At 38.6% G+C, this 21,742-nt stretch overlaps 1 protein-coding gene across 2 annotated transcripts in view; it reads left to right on the forward strand.

The window, feature by feature from the left end:
* Positions 1-21,742, forward strand: part of ctnna2 (catenin (cadherin-associated protein), alpha 2) — a 337,649-nt gene that overhangs the window by 279,033 nt on the left and 36,874 nt on the right. For both annotated transcript variants that reach the window (XM_044346939.1, XM_044346937.1), the window contains 2 exons: positions 17,744-17,836; positions 20,851-21,007. In XM_044346939.1, the coding sequence (XP_044202874.1) occupies positions 17,744-17,836; positions 20,851-21,007 (250 nt within the window). The remainder of the gene's footprint in view (positions 1-17,743; positions 17,837-20,850; positions 21,008-21,742) is intronic.

The raw sequence follows: 21,742 nt of genomic DNA on the forward strand, positions 1-21,742 counted from the left end.
GTTTACTGAACTATCTAATATTGTTAGTACAAACTGTTCTTTTTTTGTGCACAAGTGCTCTAATATGAATTGGTGAGAGCATACAATGTGATAAATTGTGTGTTGTGAGTTTAATGTGTGTTATTTTGGGTTGATTTAATCCATATGCATTCATTGGTCTGATCTTATTGCATTACGGGCAGCCACAGGGGGGATCGTTTCACATGTTGTACAGAGTAAATCGCTATTTGAATTGGAAATTAAGAGTAACTTGGAAAAGCAGTGGGACATGTGAGTGCATACATCTGGGTGTCATACAGCTGTTTCACACAGATGTGATGGTGAAGCCACATGCACACACATAGTGAGACTCTCTCTCTCTCTTACACACACACACACACACACACACACACACACACAACTGGAAAGCTTCTTGCATACATACCAGTAAAATCATGCACAGTCAAGATTTTACTTGCCTGTACATTGTTTCCTTAGTGTATGTGCCTCTTTTCACCACTATGTGTGTAAATTCCTGTGTGTGAGAGATTTTCAGTAGTGTGTAAGAAGTTTTTCAGTATTACATCTATATGGTTGTTCGTAAGTTAATGTATAGCTTCCCTTATTGTAGTCACAGTTAAAACATACAATCACTTTATAAGGCACACCTGTGCAATCTAACACAATCCACTACAACAGCTCTGCCATTAATTCTACTTTTAGGAAGTGGGTGGTGGTGGTGTACTGGAGTGCATTATATTGAATATAAATATAATATTTTGTCCCCCTCATGTATGTAAATTGGGTGGATAAAATATTAGGAACACTTTTCAATATAATGCACAAGTGTTCCTTAAAGTGCTCAGTGAGCATATATCCTGCATGGCAAATAAACGTAAATTGAATTTGTTCATTGCACTGTGAATTTGACAGCAAACTGGTTAGCAAGTTCTTGGGAACACAACATTTTCAACATTATAAAAGCCAAGATGAAAATGTCCCCTATTCATGGCTGTAAAGACTTTTTATGGCAAACAGTAGTAGTTTCAAAGATGGCATTCACCTCCTCAGTGACAGAGCAGAAAGAAATATTTACAGGTTTAACACTATCTATTACTTTTATTGTGTAAGTTAAAATAAAGCTAGAAGTAACGCTACAATACATGTATTTTAAACACTGCCTGATGCTGGGTTCAATGACACCAATTCAGATATTGCTTCAAAATAGAGAGAGAAAAAAATTGCTCTCTCTCAGTGCAGTTATACAGCACTGTATCAGTACTACATTATCTCTTCTATGTTTGTCCTAAAGCTTACATTGTAAATGCACATATGGTCACAGTCTCATTACTGATAATGGCAAGGATGTGGGGTAGAAGTAGTGGGTGCATTTTTGCAATAAAATATAATAATAAATATAATAGTTCTACATTTTCCATCCCAAAAGTTTATATCTGTCATAATTTCCTGAAATTGCTGACATCAACAAGACTAAACAAACACCAGCAAACAGACAGATTGTAATGGCCTTTTCAGCTCATAATTACCTGGAGTAACATGCAAAGAACATAGTAAGGTAAAAACTTTTGATCCTTGCTTGTCTGTCTTTCAGAATAGCAAATTATGTGTCATTTTGCTCTTTGTTCAGTCGGTAATGAAATCCTGTATCACCCCCCTGCTTTCTCTGTCACCATGGCAACAAACATCCCCCTGGGTAATAAAGCAGAGGAACACTCAATCAAGACTGAGTCATCGAGGGGGAAACATTTTTTATCCCCAAACAATGCTGAAATAAGTAAGAAGGTGTTCCAAGAGATCCAGGGATTATTTGCGTCCAACTTTATTTGTTAAAGAAAGACCTTGATGACCTGTTTTTACATGGCTCATGTGTGATGTCATTTAATAATATCAACTTTGTCCTAAAAAGTGTGTGCATATTAATTGATATTTTGCTAAAAGCAGCATTTAGATGCATTAAAAGATGCATTTAGATCGCATGTAAGTAACTAGTTTATGCAAGTAATCGGAGAACTTCTTTGCATGTAGCTGATCAGTTTCAGCCTTGACTTCTTTTTCTTTTTTGGTGGGGGGAGGGGGTGTTGTGTGTGGGCGTGTGTGTAAGTGCTGGCAAAAGAATGAATGAACAAATCTTTTGTACCGATTCTTTTTCTAGTTCGTTTACATCACAACTCTCTGAGCATACCATAGCTCAATGCACTCGCTGCTGAGGTTATTCAGTGCTACAAACATGTGTACTCGACCTGACTCGGCTCGCCTGTTGCTGATACCAGGTCTCGCACAAACTTGCTGCACTCGACACTTCCCGTACATGTCGAACTGCTGCCTGTATGCCTCAGAATACCAAAGAAACTGCATGGGGGATTCAGGCCAGCAAGATTGGTTCAAGTATCAGAGTCAGACACTAGACTCACTTGGCCTGTGGATAGTGTTCCTGCTTTGCCTGAGGAAGATCTGTAGTTGGTTGAAACATTGCAAATAAAGAAAAGGGAGCTCTGATTCAGTGTACTCCTTGTATCTAGTATTCTTGCTGCCTGCGGAGTTCGGCAAGACTTGCTGCTGAAGTTTGGTCGATCGTTAGACAACTTTTAGTGGCTGCTAGTGTTATTTATTGTTTTGCATTTTGATTTAAATACTTCTACCGTTACGAGGTCATTTTTTATTTCTGCTATTGTCATGTTACAACATACATATGAGTTAGTAGATTTTTGTTTACTGTAAACATTTACTGTAAAAATAACATACAAGAAGCATCAACACAATTATCAAAAAGCCAAATACTCTCTCACAACGGGGTGGGGTCCCTCCAAAACAGAGTTTAAGCCACACAAGTACAAGCAACAAATAAATCATGTCAATTCATTCAAACAAGTTTAAACGTGAGTTTGTTTTTTTTTGATTATCTGCCGACATGTCCTGCACAACATGAATATGAACCAATCTGTTACAACAATTATCTCAAAATCAGTTTCAATCAATACTGTGGGGGCACACAACAGTAAGGGGAGATTGTTAAATGACTGATACTCTCTCCGTGTGAAGTGCTTGTTCTGCAGAAAAAAAAAGCCAATTAGAAACCTGCTTGTACACTGTACAATGCCAAGAAATGGCCGTTCTAAAGTAGAAATCTAGCTGGGACCATCAGGTTCCTCTAATCCCCTACCCCAATTACGGAAACCAGATTTCTTGTTCACATGACTTTTAAGAAATCGGCTGAGTGGAGAAAGATGAATGTAACCCAGTTATTTAAGTGCGTGGGTTGGGCCTGGGTTCATGAGGCCATGTCATATCCAAACAGATCTGTTACATGTACTCTCAATGTGAGCAAGAATATTTGGCAGTTAGCTTGACTCAGAGTGTCACACATTTAGTTCAGAAGCCCTGTCTGCTCTTGTTGTGTGGGAGGCCTATTTTTCCACACTGACCCTGTGCTATTCTGGGCCAGCAGCTCTGCTATATGACTGCCAACTTCTGGTCGCTATTTCCCCGGAGGTTAGGCTGAAGCGGACATCTCTCCTATGAGATGCTGGCTAACATACACAGAGCCTGTGCTCTTGCGGACATCAGCAAGCAACACATACACCACAGGGCAGTGACATTCCCAGAGGTGTCAGATGGAAGGCGGTGTTTGTACTACCTACGCCGCAGGGCTGAACTAAAGACACATCATAGTCATCTAATTCGTAAATTAAACTTGAGGCGTCGCCATGGCTATGCTGTAGGTGCGTCTGCAGTAATTGTTGATTTGTAGTTCTGTGTAGACCCCATTTACTGTCATTGCGCGGCTGCAAAACCAGATTGCTAGTTTGAGCATTAATTCTGTCAGAAAAGTAGTAATTATGTAAATTCTCTCACAATCACTTTGTGATCAGAGTAGTTATAGTAGCAAAGAGATGGTTTGCACCGGAATGGCTGTCATTGCTAGATGATGAGGAGCTAATTTTCCTGGTATTAATGAGAAAGGCGAAAGACCTGTTACATGTCGTCACACAGTCCAAGCAGGTAGAGGTACGCTTTGAAGAGGTGCATGTAGGCTTTACAGACACCACAGAAATATACAAGTTATGTCTGGAGGCACTCTCCTTATTTATTTATTTATTTATTTATTTATTATCGTATATCATGTTTCAAATACAAATTGATTGTTGACGTGAATGTTATTCTCTTTTTCTCTCACATAAAGCCATGTGTTGTTACTCATCCCAGTACACCAAAAATAATAGTCCTGATTTCTGGGAAACCTAAAACAGGACTTGTCTTAACACTATTTTGATGATTTTATGAATAGAGTTCATCAAACCTTTTATCAGTACTGATATGTGACATGCTTCGGTAACCATGGACACCAGTGCAATATAATCTAGCCATTGTTTGCAGTGACTCGGTCTCTCTTTATTTTCTTTCTCCTCCTCCTTTTGCTGTCATTGCCCCTGTTGCATTCATGCATAGATGGCATGCTAAGTGAAAGAGGAGCCAATGGGGATGAGCAATGCCTGCTAAGCTGGTCTTAGTCACGGGGCATTGTCATTAGATTAATGGAGCAGAAGGAGCCATCCGTTCTCTCTCCAGAGGGGAGCTTTACTTTTGGTAGGATGGTGGAGAGGGGAGTAAATGAAGGGGAGATGTGGCTCTGCCTCAAATGGAGGATGATTTGGCAGTTTGCACTGTCCCCCCCTCTCCCCCATAGTAATGTTGGCTCTTGGGACCCTTGTAGGTGTTGGATGTTGTTATTGGGGGCCTATGAAAAAAAAAAAAGAAAAGATTATTAGTTTTTATGTCAGTTTCATTGTTTCACAAACCAACTTTAATTTGGCACACCAAACACAAATACTATGTCACTGTTGATTCAATTTTATATCTAGTTTCATTTGCCTCATAGGACTATAATACTGATACTGAGCCTATTACTCATTATTTTATTGTGCTCAGAGATTAACTTCGATAATTACTTTTTGTGACTGATTATTACAAAAGTATTACCTGCAACTGTTTATGGCTATGTAATTACCTGACATATTATAGGCTGCATAGCTAAAACCAGGTAATTAATTTTATGTACAAATATGTAATAATTATGTTGATCTCCTAATTACAGTATTCTCTGCTATAGACAACATGTAATTGTCTTTGCACAGCAATTAACTCTTCATTATGTTGTAAGTACTTACTGTAAATACTTACTGTAATATTGTAATTACTGTGCTGTAAAATAAAGTGCTTCCCAATTGCTCTTAAAGCACAACTTCACAGCTTTGCCTACAGCATATAAATCCATATCAACACACTTCATTCAGTTTAGAATTCAGTTCTTGCTCCAATGAATTAATTCTGGCAAGAGGGGCAGTAATAAAGAGAAAACCTGAGGAGACTAAAGTTGCAAAACAGTGTTAGGAGAAGAGAAGAGACAGCTGTTACCATGGTAAATAATCCAAAAATTCTTCGCTTTACCATTTCCGGCCAATTACCCCGAACCTCTGTTTCATCTGGGTGGCAAAGGGTTTTGGCAGAAGATTTACTCCCAGTGCTGATGAGTAATTCAGCACAAGTAAAAATGTCTGAGTTAAAGAAAATGTTAGTTATTGCTGTGTCTTTTTTTAACTAAAGTGTTGGAGTATTTCAACAATCTCACATCTCAAACATATTCTACTACTCTCCCTCAATTTTGCAAACCAAGGCATATGTTTTCCCAATCTATTCACTGAACCAGTGAAATGATATGATTACCTGCCTGTTTGCATGGCACTTCCAAGTGATCCAATGCCAGGACGCTGTACTGCTTATAAATTTTTCAGTGACCGCATTCTAAATGTGGTTAACAATGCAGCAGTAATTTGTGATGGGGATAAGGGTGTGGTGTCAGGGTCAAACATTGTCAGACAGTGGTGGAGAAGTTTAAGTTTAGAGCGTGAACGGAGTGTCATCATGTGTGTGTCTTCATTAAGCCTAGTTTTTGTTTCTGGATCTTGCATTGTCCCCTGCTTTTCAGCCAAGAAATAACACAGAATTAAAAAACAAAAGCCAAACAGAAAATAGCATTTTACTCTGTGGTGTCACTTTTTCAATTTTCCTAGAAAACTGTAGTCCCCCTATAGATATATAGATATAGAAAATAGATAGATAGATAAGATAGATAATATGACAGAAAAAATACTACACTGGTAAGAGAAACACTATAGTGTATGGGGTATTGCAGACTTCTTTGTGACTGTTGACTGTGTTGATGGGACTGGCAGACAGAGAACTCTGAAGAGAACTGAGGTGTTGAAATTGAAACAAGATGTGTCCTAGGCAGTCGTCCCACTGAGACCAGTAGCAATTAAGGCACATCCACCAATAGTGCTATTGGTGTGATCTTGTTTTCCCACAAAAGCAATAAGAAAGCACATGAACTGAGAGATCTATCTATCTATCTATATATCTATCTATCTCTGTCTTTGTCTGTCTCGAATGAAATGAAGATTTAAACTGAATGGTTTGACCACTGATATGAGAATTTAGCCTTTAAACATACACAGTATTTTAGTCACTTTATAGTACTTTATAGGGTGTCAGTTTATTGACTGACCAGTAGTGTTTAGAAAATTGAATCATGTCAGGATGGGTCATCTAAATTCAATCTGAGCAGTCAGAGCAAAAGCACACATTCTCTTACTGCCAGTCAGACATATAGTCAGCTCACCTTAACAAGTGTTCAGATAGGACAGAATTGCTAAAGCTGTAGTTGTCACCTTTACTTAACAGTCAAATGGCAACTGATGTCTCTCAGTATATTGGTTACTAGCTGACCTTTGTAAAGCCCTTTGAGACTGTAATTGTGATCAGAATCCGTACATATAAACCTAACTTGGTGACAGTCTTGGTTCATCTGTGAATTCAAAACAGACTGACAGCCTGATTTTTAAGACAAATATCCAATTACACAGTACGGCAACAACACCCCTGGGATGGCAGCTGTGAATATGCCCTGATGGTGACTCCCACAACCTGCCGTCTGTTATATTGTGGAAATAACCTTAAATGCTACAGGCTGGGCCCCAGCTGGTCATAAGGCTACATTAAGGCAACCGTTTCCTAAAAGTGGTTGATGAGAGCAACGTGTTTTAATGAGTTCTTTACACGAAAGAGCATTTTCAAAGTGGAAAGTGAAGGGTGCGAGCATTATTTACAGTGGGAATGTCCAGACATTACTCCCCAAGGAGCAATAGGGGTAGCAGTCTCCAATTCCTACCGCTTAATTACACCAATCCTAAATTAATTGGACCGACAATTTATAGTTTATCATTGCCACGTAAGAAAAGCACCTATAACACATGTGGTTCCAGGGTTCACATTAATTGGCAACCCAGGGCAAAAGTTATGTCTGCTCCTAAATGAAGTAATTAGCTAAAGCCATTGCATCAAAAGCTTGTGCTGATTACAAATTTGACTTTGTCTGGTCACTGGGTCCTTAGACTTGCTGCAGTCCATTTATTATTTTGGTGAATGTCCTCTGCCAAAAAGTGTGCCAAGACATTGCTATTATAATCTTAACACCCTTTTGTAAAACTGACATGGACCAAAGATAGATGTACAGTGCCACTAACACTCCCAGCACAAAACATTTGTCTTCATAAACACAGTAAAGTGGAAAATGAAATATTAACAATTATTTTTTTCAACCTAATGTGACAAGAATTCTGCTGTATGAAGTGACAGTAGGGGGAATTATCTTACGACAACGTGGCTCATAGAAAAAGTTTGTAGATCTCCTTTTTATCACTTTTACTGATATGCTCTCATCACAGTTTTATCACCTCACGTCTTTATCCCTGCAGGAAAGTAAATACCCTGCGTACTGCAATATAGTCTATATCACCACAGAAAGTATACTTATAAAACTTTTCAAATATCAGGTGCAGATCAGGTGAACACTGCATTATACATGAAGTGTTATTTATTAACACCCTACTAGGAATAATATTCCAATATGGAGGAGGACTAATGGACATGATGGAGACAGTTTTTAATGCTGTTAATTCTGCTCACAGCCAGTGCCATGATGGCCTTTCACGTCTTCACACTTCCCTGTTCTCACCTGAGAGAAAATCACACACGCATTAATTTAAAAGCATAGGAATCAATGTCACATTTCTATGGTGCATTAGACTTCCTGAGAGACAAGTACACCAGATGCATCTGACGCATCTAGGCTCTCAAAAGCACTCATATGTTGTTGTTTACATGACTGAAATGTAGAAAACTGTGGTGCTAATTAACTTCAAATCATATCATACAAACTCCTTTATTCTTGCATAAATGTATGATTTTATGATTGCAGCATCCACAGAAGACATCTTATATTTGTTGACATTTTCCTCTCTCACTAATAAGCAACTGGAAGGATGTAAAGCAGAGTTTTTTTTTCTGGCACCTGAGCTGTGACATGTACATATTTCCACCATTTTTCACATGTGTATGACATGGAAGGAGTAATTATTGATTCTTATAAATCATCAGTGTCACCAGCTCCTATCCTCACTCCTTATTTTTTAATTTCATCTCTCCTCTCCCACCCCCCCCCCAATTTAAAGGTTGAGGCATTAAGGGCTGACAACTGCTGACCTTTCCCACTGCGTGCATCTATTATCCAACAGGACTAATCATGCTTTTCTTGTGCCTTAGAAAGATGTGAGGAGGCAGAGGGATGTGATGTGGAGAAATGTCAAGGTCTTGCCGTGTCACATTTTGTCTGAGATTGGACTATGGTGTTAAAGATCCTTTGGATCAACTAGAATCTAGTCATGTGTGAAACAGGGTTCTAATTTCCTGCTCTTTATAAGACCAAATGACACTTAGGTGATACGAATCATGCAAAACATCATGAACATGCTTGTTACAGAAACGGAAGGTTTATATCGAGATGCATCATACCTTATATGTCCATGCAGAACAAATCTTGCAATACAACCTTTTGTTTGGATTAATGAATTAATGAATTACTCTGAATTTACAGACCAGTATCATAGAAAGGCAGCCCAAATATATGTTTTACTTTATCATGTTTAGCACTGCAACATGACATGACACTAACACCTTGAGCAAGGAAGTAGTTTTGATACTGCAGCTACTGTGTATCATGTCGTGCTGCAGAATTTAATGTTTTGAAAATGGGTCTGATTTTGGCTGTGTCATTTGGGTTTTACTGGCCATTGAACTGTAAGTTGGGGAGAGAGCAGCAATTGCTGTCTGACTCTAGGCACTTTGTCATGGGTGGCACACAGTGTAAATTGATGCCAGCATTTGACAGAAAGTATCAAGCACTCAAGTCTCACTCTGCCTTGACACTGAGAAGTTTGCTTTCCTGCTAACAATATACGATGTGAGTCAGTATTACACGGGCATTTCCTGATCGTTTTGGCCAAAAATAGTGATGGATCTGTTACACACTTGATTTATATGGCAACTGATAAAAGGTATACCATTCTTTACACTACTGTGGGTTAAACATTTCAATTCCCCTGAAACAGTTTTTAAATAGCGTCTGTTGCAGAGGGACTGTGGAATGTACAGGTAGATTAAAAGAAACAACCCAGAGGTCCATTTTCATAATTATGTTTTGGTGCCAAGCCCAACTGCTTGGCTAGCACTCTTTGAGAGGGTGGGAGGGAGAGAGAGAGAGAGAGAGAGAGAGAGAGAGAGAGAGAGAGAGAGAGAGAGAGAAAGCAAAGAGAAATCAATACTTCAGTTGAAACAGCCCAAGCTGCATTTTTTTTTTTCTTTTTTTTCTTTTTTTCTTTTTTTCGGGGGAAAGAGGGATGGAGGGGAACTGTGAGAGAGGCAGTCTGGCCCCTGTGGCGACAGTACCAGCTTTAGCAAAAGGCAAAAGATGTAAGATGAACAAACTACTGTACTACCTACCAGGGAGATACAACTTTTTGACTATATAGGTGGTACCAAACCCCACTACCCCCATGCGATAGAGTGCTCGTAGCAAAATGAAGAGAAATCAATCTAGCCAGCATTTGCTCCTGAAGACCAGACCACAGCAAAGCAGCAAGACACCAAGGCCAATAGGAAGTGTGAATAGTTGCCCTCTGCCTGAGGGAAAGTGAGTCAGCCATTTTTTTCCCATCTCCCTTCTTCCTTTAATGTCCTGTCATTCATAGCAATGTGAATAAGATAATCCAATATCCAGGACTCTAAATTGAAGCTGTAAGATGCTCATATATAGCATGTGCAGACACACACACACACACACACACGCACACACACACACACATATATATCCTTGTCCTAATTCAGTTCTGTCCAGCTAACTTTATGATTTGTTTATATTGCTTTCAATTACCTCTCTGTGTCCCTTGTTGAGCTCAATAAAATTTTATATTGTGGGTATTATTCTCTAGGTGCCCATCCTCGCGTCCTATGGCCTTCTTCATTTAGGCATTCAAAATTCAAAGTAAATAAATCACATTGTGAAGCCTCTGTGTATTTGGTCACTGAAATGAGCCACTGGTCTTTGACATTTAGCACTATAAAGGGGTGAGCAAGCAAAGTACAGACTGCTGCAAACAGTTTGCTAGCATCTACTTTTGTATTACATCAGGTCCCTCTGCTCTCCTTTCTGGTGTGTGTATGTACATATGCAGCCATGAGCATGTGTCTGTGCATGTCTGAACTGTATTGTCTTCTTCCACCCCCGCTTTTGTCTCATGTGCGATTCTAACCTCCCCCTGCTAGCAGTGCTGGTTCACCACCCCAGGAGCCTGCAGCGAATTATCATATTTATCAAGAAGCCGGCCATGGTTTTAGCAGGAATACCCAAACCTCAACTGCGGCTCCCGAGAAACGACCACTGTAAATCACACTCTGGCAGCCTTTCATGCGAGCTCAGTCATGGTTGTCAGGGAGACCATGGTGTGATAGTGAAGGCTATTCTGTTTTCTGTAGGGTTCAACCGCAGCTTTGATTAAAAATCACAGACTTACAAAAAAAGAAAAAGAAGGAACAATTGAAAGTCATGTTACATATTTGACATATTAATCAGATATTTTTGTAAATTACCTCATAACTCAATAAAAAATATCAGTTATTAGTAATGGGGCACTGCATTTTACTTTTTGTAGTATTCCAAAAGCATACAAACATTTATACTAATCATAATTTGATATCAATTTCAATCAATAGGCACTCAGACTCAGACATGTGTTGGCAAGACCTAACATGCAGATTGAAGCAAAAAATATATTCATATATATCGGTGAAATTAAAGTTTGTTCTAAAAGATGGCATGTTAGAGGCTGTTTTATAAATGTGTAATTCAAAGAAATGCCAAAAACAAGATTTCTAGCTCGGCAATTATGGTATCATCAAAGTCACATATTGACAGTCATTATTGCAAGTGTTTCAGAGAAACTTTTGACTTGCTCCAAGAAAAAAGAAAACAGAAGGCTGACAGATTGCTTATTCTGTGAGCATGGAAGTATCAGGGTCTATCTTGGTGGAGTAGTGTTACAAATTATTAAGTACTAAGGTTTTGGCCTCAGCTGGGTTCAGGGCATTTCAGGTTTGTTTTTTATTTAGTTTCGGATTTTATGTTTTAGTACCAGTGAAGTTTGATTGAGTTCATTTTCAAAGGAACATTTGTAGTTTTTTTTAGTCAATACAGTATTTTGTGTCAGTTAAGGTTATAGTTTTATTGGTGCTGTTGAAATCACTTCTAAGGTAGGATTAAAGAGAATTCCTAAATGTGTGTTTTTTTTATTATGAAGACCTTTGGTGCACTTCGTCTACATGCTTCGGATGCTGTGCACAGCATTGATCATGAAATGAAAGGACAAAAATGTGAATTCATGAAGTTACGACGTGTCTACTGTTTCATTAGCATTTTTCTACTGTCTAGCTCGCTCGTCTGATGGAACCAATTGAATCAGTATAGCTACATAGTCTGCACAGGCCACATAACCACGACCTGAAACATATTTTTATGCTTCAAGTCTATTTTCTTCTGTTTTACACGCATATCTAAAGATTGTTTGATTGTATGTTACCAAAATGTAAGTGACCTACACACAGTAGAGTACCTGAATGAATTCTGTGTATACAGAAGCTGCCGCCGCTGCTCTGCTAACATGCTACTCACCCTAAAGTGTGTAGACACTGTGGATGCATGTCCAAATGAACAGAAACTTAACGCAGCAGCATTCTATCAAAAGTAGTGCTGTCAAAAAGTAAGCTTAATCATCCAACACACAGAGGAGCAGTATTACACACCTTACAGGGTAATTAATTTTGAACTCGAATTTCAGTGAAAGAAAATCATGCCGCATAATTGTTATCAGGCACTGTGTCATTTCCTCCTGATTCCTCCAGTCATTCCCACCTCAGTCAGGCAACTGTACATGTTCCTATAGTAAAGGTTTGGTCAAAGGGAATATGTACAATTGCCGGAGCTGACCTAGAGGCAGCTTTGTTAAGGATTCATTGACCGTATGGAATTGGGTCACTGAACTTCCATGTTGCTATCAGGCGGCCTCAGTGGATGTCTTAACCTGATTTTTTTTCACAACTTTGCCACTTACAGTTAAGCAGTACAGAATGAAAAAAAAAGCTGGGTATACTTGCATCAATAAATGAATGTTTTTTGTTTTAGTTTTTAGTTTGTTTTGTAGTCACATTTTATTTTAAGTTTGTTTGTTTTTTTTCATCTTTTAGAGTTTTAGTTTTAATGCTAGTTTGATTTTTTTTTTAACACCAGGATATAGTAGTGGAACCTATCTTTATTGTACTGCAAGGCATTTCCATATTTGTTCATGTGTAGGTGACCTTGTAATAATAATTTTTTTCTTGTGATTAATCGCTATTGTCATTCTGCATTTACTTTATATCGTCCTATTCAGATGAAGTCAAAGGACAGACCAAAACAGGTACATTCCTGATTGTTCACCCACTGGAGTTTAGTGGGTGAATGCTGTACTGTTTTCTACCATTTTTAAGCAGCTACCTTTACCTTAAAAATGTGCACCCATGAAATAATGAGAGGCACTCTTTCTCTGTGAGTGTGTGCCAGCAAATGTGTCTGTATGCATGGAGTTGATGGACCAGGGTTCTGTATGGAGACAGTGTGTAGAAGACTGTAGGATTGTATCCCAGTCAGCCACATATTAGTGGACCTGTCACTTAGTAAACAGTGACTTAAACTCATTTCCATGCTGAGTTAGGAAGTGTAGAGAGAGCTCCTAAGTGCATTAGAGTCACTCGCAATTTAGGTCTACTTTGTCTCTCAGGCGAGGGTGGGTGGGGAGATGGAAAAAGGTAGCAGAGGGAGCAATTAAACAGCAATCAGTAATCAAAATGACACATAAAGCTATTCCCTAATTTCAGATCATGTTGTATCCTCACCATGCATGAAAAATAAACATTGGACTGATTGTTTTCCAGTATATTTTACTAGGTATGAAATAGTGTACAACAGAAGTTTTATGAAAATGGCATCCCCTGTTGTTGGAGACAGTTTACTCTTTCTATAAACACTCGTGAGCATAACGATGTCACTCAGTCAGGAAATCATTTTATGTTTCACACAGGTTGTGATGTGTGATATTTATTGTTCTGAAAATTACAAGCAACCCAATCAAGAAGTGCCTTTGTCTGGAGATTTGTCTGAAGAGTAGAAGTATAGACATCACAACCACTATCATGGCGAACATGCTCAAAAATCTTTCGCTTTTGTTCTTGTTATTTCACACTTTTCTTGTTTAATATGCTGCAAGGTCTGGAATGTCTTTTGATGTTGTTACGAGCCCGGCGGGCATTCGTCCTGAGGCAATACGCACTCCACTCCTTAATAGGGATTGATTTTCAAAGGCGTGGTTCATAGTCAGTCACAGCAGGTCTTCAACGCCTGCTGCTTTATATCCTCTGCAGATTTGAACCTCACACAACCTTGACATCTGGCGTTACCCAGTGTCATGCACCTTAACCTGTCTCTGTCACCTCCAGTCCATGCAATGTGTGTACAGGTGTCCCTGCTGGGAGCTGACAGCTCATGACTAAAACAAGTAGAAGTGCTCCTGTGAGGGCAGGCCTGTAATTGTTTCACAGTCTGCATACTGTATTCCCCTGTTATGTGTTCTGCTCCATCTATGTTGACAGACTGATTTATTTACTGTGTGTGTGTGTGTGTGTGTGTGTGTGTGTGTGCATGTGAGTGTGTGTGTGTGTGTGTGTGTGTGTGTGTGTTTGTGAGTGTGTGTTGATGCTCACGTATGTGTGCATAAGCAGTAGAGAGACAGAAAAAGAGCAATGAGAGATTTCAGTAGTTGTGTGTATTTGAAAGGGATATAAGACAACCCTTTAGCCCATGTCAGTGAACCCCATTTCTGAAAAAAATTCAGATGACAGCCTTTTAATAGAACAAAGTGCTTCTGTCTTACATCACATAACTTAAAATGTCATCCCCACTGATTGCTTCTTCCACCGTCATTCTCCTTTTTAAAATCTGTTTCTTGCCTCTGTTTTGGGAGGAGCTGTTGTTCGCGGCACCTTGGATGACACCCGCTCTATTAGTCGTTCCTGAGAGTTAGTAACTGCAAAGGGTGATTTGTGCTGTGTAGTTACTGGAAATGGCTGTAGAAATAGCATGGTTTGGAGGGGTTCTGACCATCCTGAGTGAAACAAGGAGAGTCTTCTTCTGGCTTCAGCTTCCCTGCTATTTGGCACAGACACTGAAAAAAGTACAGAAACGTTAAACAAGAACATTCAAAGAAGGGGGAAAAGGGATACGTTTTAGGCATTACATCAGACATAATGCAACAGCAGCGATTCATGAGATCACATACACTACACATGACACTGATCATGTGCACTGTATGCAGACAGTGTTAAGATGTTATTTAATATATTACCACCATCAGAGCTTCCTGTCAATAGATTTTAGGTCAGTAACAACCCCCTGTGTAAAAAGAAAGAAAGAAAAAAAAAAATGACACTATCAGATCTATTTTCAGTCACTCAGCTCCATTTAGGTGATTTAGATAGCATACATGAGAATGCCCATCTCTCCAACTGCAGTGGAAACCTTCATCAAATTAGAATTGAAGTGATTATCCAGAGCAGAGCAAAAGGACAAAATCGATAGTTCTTTGTTCGAGGCTAAAATGAAGAATGGGCATTCAGCTGGGATCTCTCTCTATTGCTCCTTTTCTCTCTCTCTCTCATACACACACATACACGCACACACCTCCTTTGAATTGCGTATTCTGTTCCAACATCCTTGACCGTATCAGCATTAGGCTTGCATTGTGTAGTCTCAAACCTTCTGTCTTGGTTTTTCCCTCCTCTCTTTGGAAAAAAAAAAAACAAAACCTCAAAGGAGAAGCACTTCCTTAGATAATTGCAATTAGTAGATTTGGCTGGATGTTGCAGCATTGGCCCTGGCCCAGCTCTCTGTGTTGGGTAAGAGGGAGTGGGAGTGGGCCTGTTGGGCATGTTTCCAGCCTCCAGAAAGCCCTCTGCCCCCTTGCTTTACATGAGCCCATTGCAGCAGTCAGAGGGCCACTGGGCTTGAGCAGAACTAGAGAAAGGAAACTATGTAACTGGATAAAGACAGAAAGAAAAGACTTGCTTTTTACTGTTCAAGCACTGCAATTATATTGTAATTGGAAAAAGAGGTAAATGGAAAAAGTGCTGCACGTTTGTCCTACTTTTTGAAAGCCTGTTATTTTATGGAGACACCACAAATGACACATAAAGGCTTTATCATTTAAAGAAAATTTCTGTGCTATTGTAGTTTTAGCCTGCAGTCCTGCACCCAATTATATAAGCAAAAATATCATGACTTAAATATTCAGAAAATAGGTCAATTCATCCATGTCACATTAATGTGTGCATTTAGGAGACAAGATATGACATGATGGGAGAGTTTTACATGCTAATACAATGTAAGTGTTTTGTCACAGTCACAAGCCACAAGATAAAACCAAAGCACGATGCTTCCATCGGCTGAAGACCATTAAACTAAAAGAAAAATACAATTACATTTTAAACTATAATGGCTGAAATTGGCCAATGCTTTTCTTAACTGGGAGTATTTGTTTAGAAACAATACAGCATTTTTTTTTTTTTTTAAATTACCTTTCAAAGACAATGAGAAAATTGCAAATGTGTCATAATGTAGTTAAGGTTCTTGGAGATGCTCTGTATAGTTTACAGTATTGTAAAACATGAAGTGAATGCAGGGAACTTAAATTATGATGGAATTATGTTTTGTATCTTTCCAAACAAATCCTCTGCATGCAGCCACTCACGTTTATGTGGAACATAGACTCTCAATCACATTCTGTCTTCTCTCTCTCTCACACACACACACACACATACACACACACACACACACACACACACACACACACACACACTTTAAACACATCCACACACAGCTTCACATAAAGGACTGCAATCCATCAATGTGCTCATTGCTGTCATGAGTAAAGAGACGGAGCTCTAAGCAAGAGTCCTCTAACACAAATTTGATTTACCTCAATTTGCCTCAAACAGTGACATGTGAGCACTAGAAGTGCTAATACAGACTGGCACCTTTTGCTGCCAACAGGCATGTGTCTGTTTAGCTCAGTTTCAAAGCCTGGCCTCATTCTAAAATCTGATTTACTTAGGGATGGTATTGGATTATATGGAGTTTGAAGTTATGAAAATTAACAGTGAAATACATCAATACTGTGTGTGTATGTGTATGTGTGTGTGTGTGTGTGTGTGTGTGCATCTGTGTGTGTGTGTTCTGTCAAGAAGAAATTGCAAGAGATGTGCTAGTGGTGGTTTCAAACGTTTTCTACTACATCTAATGGCTTATCTTTTTCTTTTTTAAAACTATTTAACCAATTTGTATGATATACTGCATACAGATAGATAGCATGTCTGTCCACAGTTAATTTTGAAATTAATTATGAAATATCAGTGTAGCTCTAAAGGAGTTAGATTGGAAACATGTTATGAAGAAAAGATCCCTCGATATAAAGACAGACATACATCCAACGAAGGATCATTCCATAAATAAATTAAAAAAAAAAAAAAAAAACACACACACACACACCTGGCAACTTAATTATTGAATAAAGCACCGTCCACCACCAAACCCCATAATATTTAGGCATGCTAGTCATGCTGAAAAAATGTCAGCCCATTGAGGCTTTCTGTATATATATTGTGTTGACCTGTCCATTTTGAATCCGAATGAGTCACTCTACTATTTGTCAAACATTTTTCACATACATTACATGCTCTCAGTAGTAATGCCACTGCAATAATGTACCTGTGAAAATGGTCATCTGTTGGACAGACATTAGGTCTATGTCATTCACTGCTCGTCTAGATTTTTATTTCCACCAACTGTCCAGCACAAAAATGAAATTGCCACCTGTGTGGTCTGATCTGATGCTGGCGATCTGCGTTTAAAACAAGACCCATAGAGTTGTTGCGTTGAATAAGGGGCAAGCAATTGAGCAGGCCCCATTTTTTGGAACATTGTTTACCCCAAAAATGATTCTCTGAGACAAATTTTCCCTTTCATGCACAGATAGCGATACATATCTACTGTACATACCTACTCCACACATTAAGAGAATAGCATGGGTGTCTGCCAGTGTGGGAAAACTTTTTAACTTTTTTTTTTTTCCTCTCGACCTTCAGGTAAAAACATTGGACTTCATGTTTTAAGCAATTTGTCCTTTTTTTTGTTGTTGTTTTCTTTATTCAGGTGGCTAACCTGGCTTGCTCCATCTCCAACAATGAAGAGGGTGTGAAGTTGGTTCGAATGGCTGCCACCCAAATTGACAGCCTATGTCCACAGGTAAGGACTTAAAAACACTTTCATCCCATAATAAAGCAGTCTTTACATAAGTCAAAATGTTTTGGTAATCATGAACTCTCCCCCTCTTCAAAGGGGTGAATTTAGAGAGTTTTTAGAAATTAAAATAGCTAGGAATGACAGAAAAAGAAAGAATCATGGTTTGCAGAATGGGAGAAAGCGCAATGAATCATGTGTAGGAGGATCTTGTAGTACTGTTTCTTAGGATGCAAGCAAAAGAGGAGGCCCAAATCGATCCATTGTTTCCAAGGTTAACCGTAGGCCTTATTCACATGGGGCCCAACATAGTAAGAGATAAGAGAAATGGAGAAGGGAGAGTTGGATTTAAGATTCAGGATCTAATGTGCAGGTCCTTCTGTGCACATCTGCTGAGACCCACTCACTTAGAAAACTTGGGGAGGAACCATCTCCTGATACCTCTTGGCAAAGCTCAACACAGACAGCTTACAAAAACATAATAGACTCAGACTTTGTGACTGGGGAAGAAGGAACAAAGAGGAGTTGAAACAAAGAGATATTTCCATCTGTTCTGGATAGAATTAACTCTTATCTATGCATACATCTCCACACACTAGGGGTGTAACGGTACATGAATTCATCCCAAACCATCATGGTCAGACGTTATGGTTCAGTATATGCAGTTGTACAAACAATACGCTGAAAGAATACCCAAACAATTACTGTCAAAATAGTTTATTAATCCACTAACTCTGACATTCGGAACAATAATTCTAGAGCGCAAGTTCCAACCGGAACAGCACACCACTTAGCTGCAGCATGCTCATGGATGTATGCTAGCTGGCTTAGCCAAGGTAGCCTGGTTACCCTGGTTACCCTGGTTACCCTTGTTACCCTGTAGTGTTGCTGCCTTCAGAATGACAAACGAGAGACCCATAGCGCTGACCGAGTGCAACACAACTATTAAAATATGCTCCATTATCTCCGTAGTGAAATTATACCGTGTCTCCCCGTCCCCCTCCCCTCTCTGTGACAGCTGTCTTTGAGTGAAGCTGTTCAAAAACTCTAAACACATTTGATTTCTGACATGGTCAGACAGCATGTTGTAAAAACCAGTTCTGAGAGAGAAAAATGTAGTTAAAAAGTATGAAAGTAAAAGTAGTGGTTTAGTCCCTCTGACTGATATATTATTGTATATGATATTATATATGACACATATGTATGACACATATATATTATTATAAATGACATCATTAGATTATTATAATACTGAAGCATCAGTGCGTAAGTAGCATGTTACTGTTGTAGCTGCTGGAGGTGGCATTAGTTTGAACTACTTTATACACAATTAAACCATAAATCAGCACAAAAAAGCTGTCAGCAGATGTTTTCCTTTTCCACTGCAGCACAGCTAAACTGTTTCAGTTATAGTTTTGACCAATGAGCCATTGTTAGATGTTAACATTTTAGAAAATAAGGGACCAAAATGTTATTTTCTACCTTTCTTTTTTTTCTGCTGTACTGAAATCATACCGAACCGTGACCCCAAAACCGAGGTACATACAGAACCATAAATTTTCTGTACCATTACACCCCTACCACACACAAATACACAACCTCAGCAGCTGCTGTGTCTAGTGTTTCTTTTCCTAAATCAGAATAAATTGACTAAAACTATATCTAAAAAGCAAGTGTGAAAACAAGTGATGAAGAACAAGCTGGGAAAAAAACATGCAACTTCTGGTTAAAAGCACACATGCCAGCTGCCATAGTGACAGACTGTTCTTAAGTACAAATCTGTTGATGTTAGTGAGGCTCAGCAGGATGGTACTAATCTAAAAAATATAATTTGCACACGTTTAACAAAGCTTTCTGTTTTTGCATTTTCACCATTTCAAAATCCTGTGTTGATCTTTTGGCTTAAAGCCGAAGGTTCCATCTGACACAGATCAGACTTTTGAAATCAAGATACTTGCCATTATTTTGGAAAGATGACCTTGCTCTCTTCAAACTGCAATAATGGTCTTCTGGACAACACATATTTTTGTTACTTTTTAATACAACATGTTACTGACGATGCAAGTATAAAACTGTATCTATAATTCTATATTTTTCTCATTGTCAATAAATACCATAAAAAGACCAAAACCAATAATGAGTTCATTATTGATTTTGGTCTTTTTATGGTATGCTTTTTCATCATCAGATTAGTCGATAAAAGCAAAATTAATTGCAATAATTTAGATTTTGATAATCAATTAATCTTTTAAGAAATTTTTTAAGTAAAAATGCTGAACATTTGATGTGTCCGGGTTTTCAAGTGTGAGAATTTGTTGCTTTTCTTGGTTTTACATTATAGTGAATGAAATATTTTTGAGTTTTGGTCGGACAAAATAAGACTTTTATTGACATTACCTTGTGTTCTAGCATATTGTGATCACTTTTAGTTGCAGCCCTAGAACTGATGCTACTAACAAGTATTGTCTGTGAAACCACAAAGCCTAAAATAGCTTGTTCTCCTGTGCCACAGACCTCTATTCTTGTCTAAAAACTATTAAAAACACCCCAGCGAGCCACACTGGTGCACTGGGTGACATGTTCCTTCATAAGACGCATGAGCATGAGTCAAGCCCTGTGGGTTTGCCTTGTGGGTAACCTGTGTGTGTGACATAGTCTAGCGGGTTTGTGGGAAGCGTGTATTCAGAGTGAAAGTGTGTTTTTAGCCACAGTCACAGTGAGTTGCAGAGTGTTAAGAGAGTGAAGTTACTGTAGTTAACAGTAAAAGAGCTAAGAATGTCACTGAGAGGCCATGCATTATGTTCACTGCTGTACAGAAATAAAGTCCCTGTTCTTCACTGCAGAGTTGGTCCAGACTCTTAAGAAAAGCTTGTTACCAGCTACAAGCCAGGCTAAGTTGAAATAGGCTAGCATAAAACCATAGACCTCCTAACCGCATTTCAGAGCTGCAAAACCTGGAAGGGTAACACTGTACACTGTACTTGTACATGCTTACACCACTGACTCTTCTGTCATGGTAGGTTATCAATGCTGCACTCACTCTGGCCGCCCGCCCTCAAAGCAAAGTGGCCCAGGACAACATGGATGTCTTCAAGGACCAGTGGGAGAAGCAAGTGCGCATCTTGACCGAGGCCGTGGATGACATCACTTCTGTGGACGACTTCCTTTCTGTGTCAGGTATGAGGCAATGCAGAGAAAAATCTTCACAGATTGGCTAATTGATGCAAATTACACACATGTTCCTAATTTTCACTCACAGTTACCCTTTTTTTTGTTTGTTTTTTGTTTTTAATTGACTGCATTTCCAATATTAACTTGAAGGGGTTTGTCTGTGGCAACCCTGATGAGAAAATCTAAATCACAGATTGGATAATAACAAATAAGAAATCACAACATTAAAGAAGAAGAAGCAAACCAATCAGACAACAAATGGATGTTTGTTTTGCTCAATCTGTGGTTTGTGCTGTTTTGTTTGTTAGTGTTTTGTTTTATATATTTGTCCGAACATCCCCCAAACATTTGTCATTTTCTCAGGATTTAATTATATGAAAAAAATATACCAAATAAAAGTATATCTATAAGGAGTTTGTCATCGAACTATTTAACATTAATCGACATTTTTTTATCAACATTAATCATTAAAGATGCCCTCCAGATGTTTTAAGATGTATATAAATGAATCTACTTTGAATAATATTGTGTGTCTGATATGGTTTTTTCACCAAAAAAGTTAAATTATCTTTTTCAAATCCTTAAAATTACATCTACTGCTTCTCCCTCATTAAAAATTCCAGAATCTATAAATATGTAAATTTATTTCGTTTCAGAAGTTTATCTGCTGGACACAAGATGTTTCCTACTTCACTGAAAAGTCAGTTCTCAGTATATGCACGCTGGAGGCTTCAAGTTTCA

The sequence above is a fragment of the Thunnus albacares genome, chromosome 3, assembly GCF_914725855.1.
Source record: "Thunnus albacares chromosome 3, fThuAlb1.1, whole genome shotgun sequence".
NCBI classification, from domain to species: Eukaryota; Metazoa; Chordata; class Actinopteri; order Scombriformes; family Scombridae; genus Thunnus; species Thunnus albacares.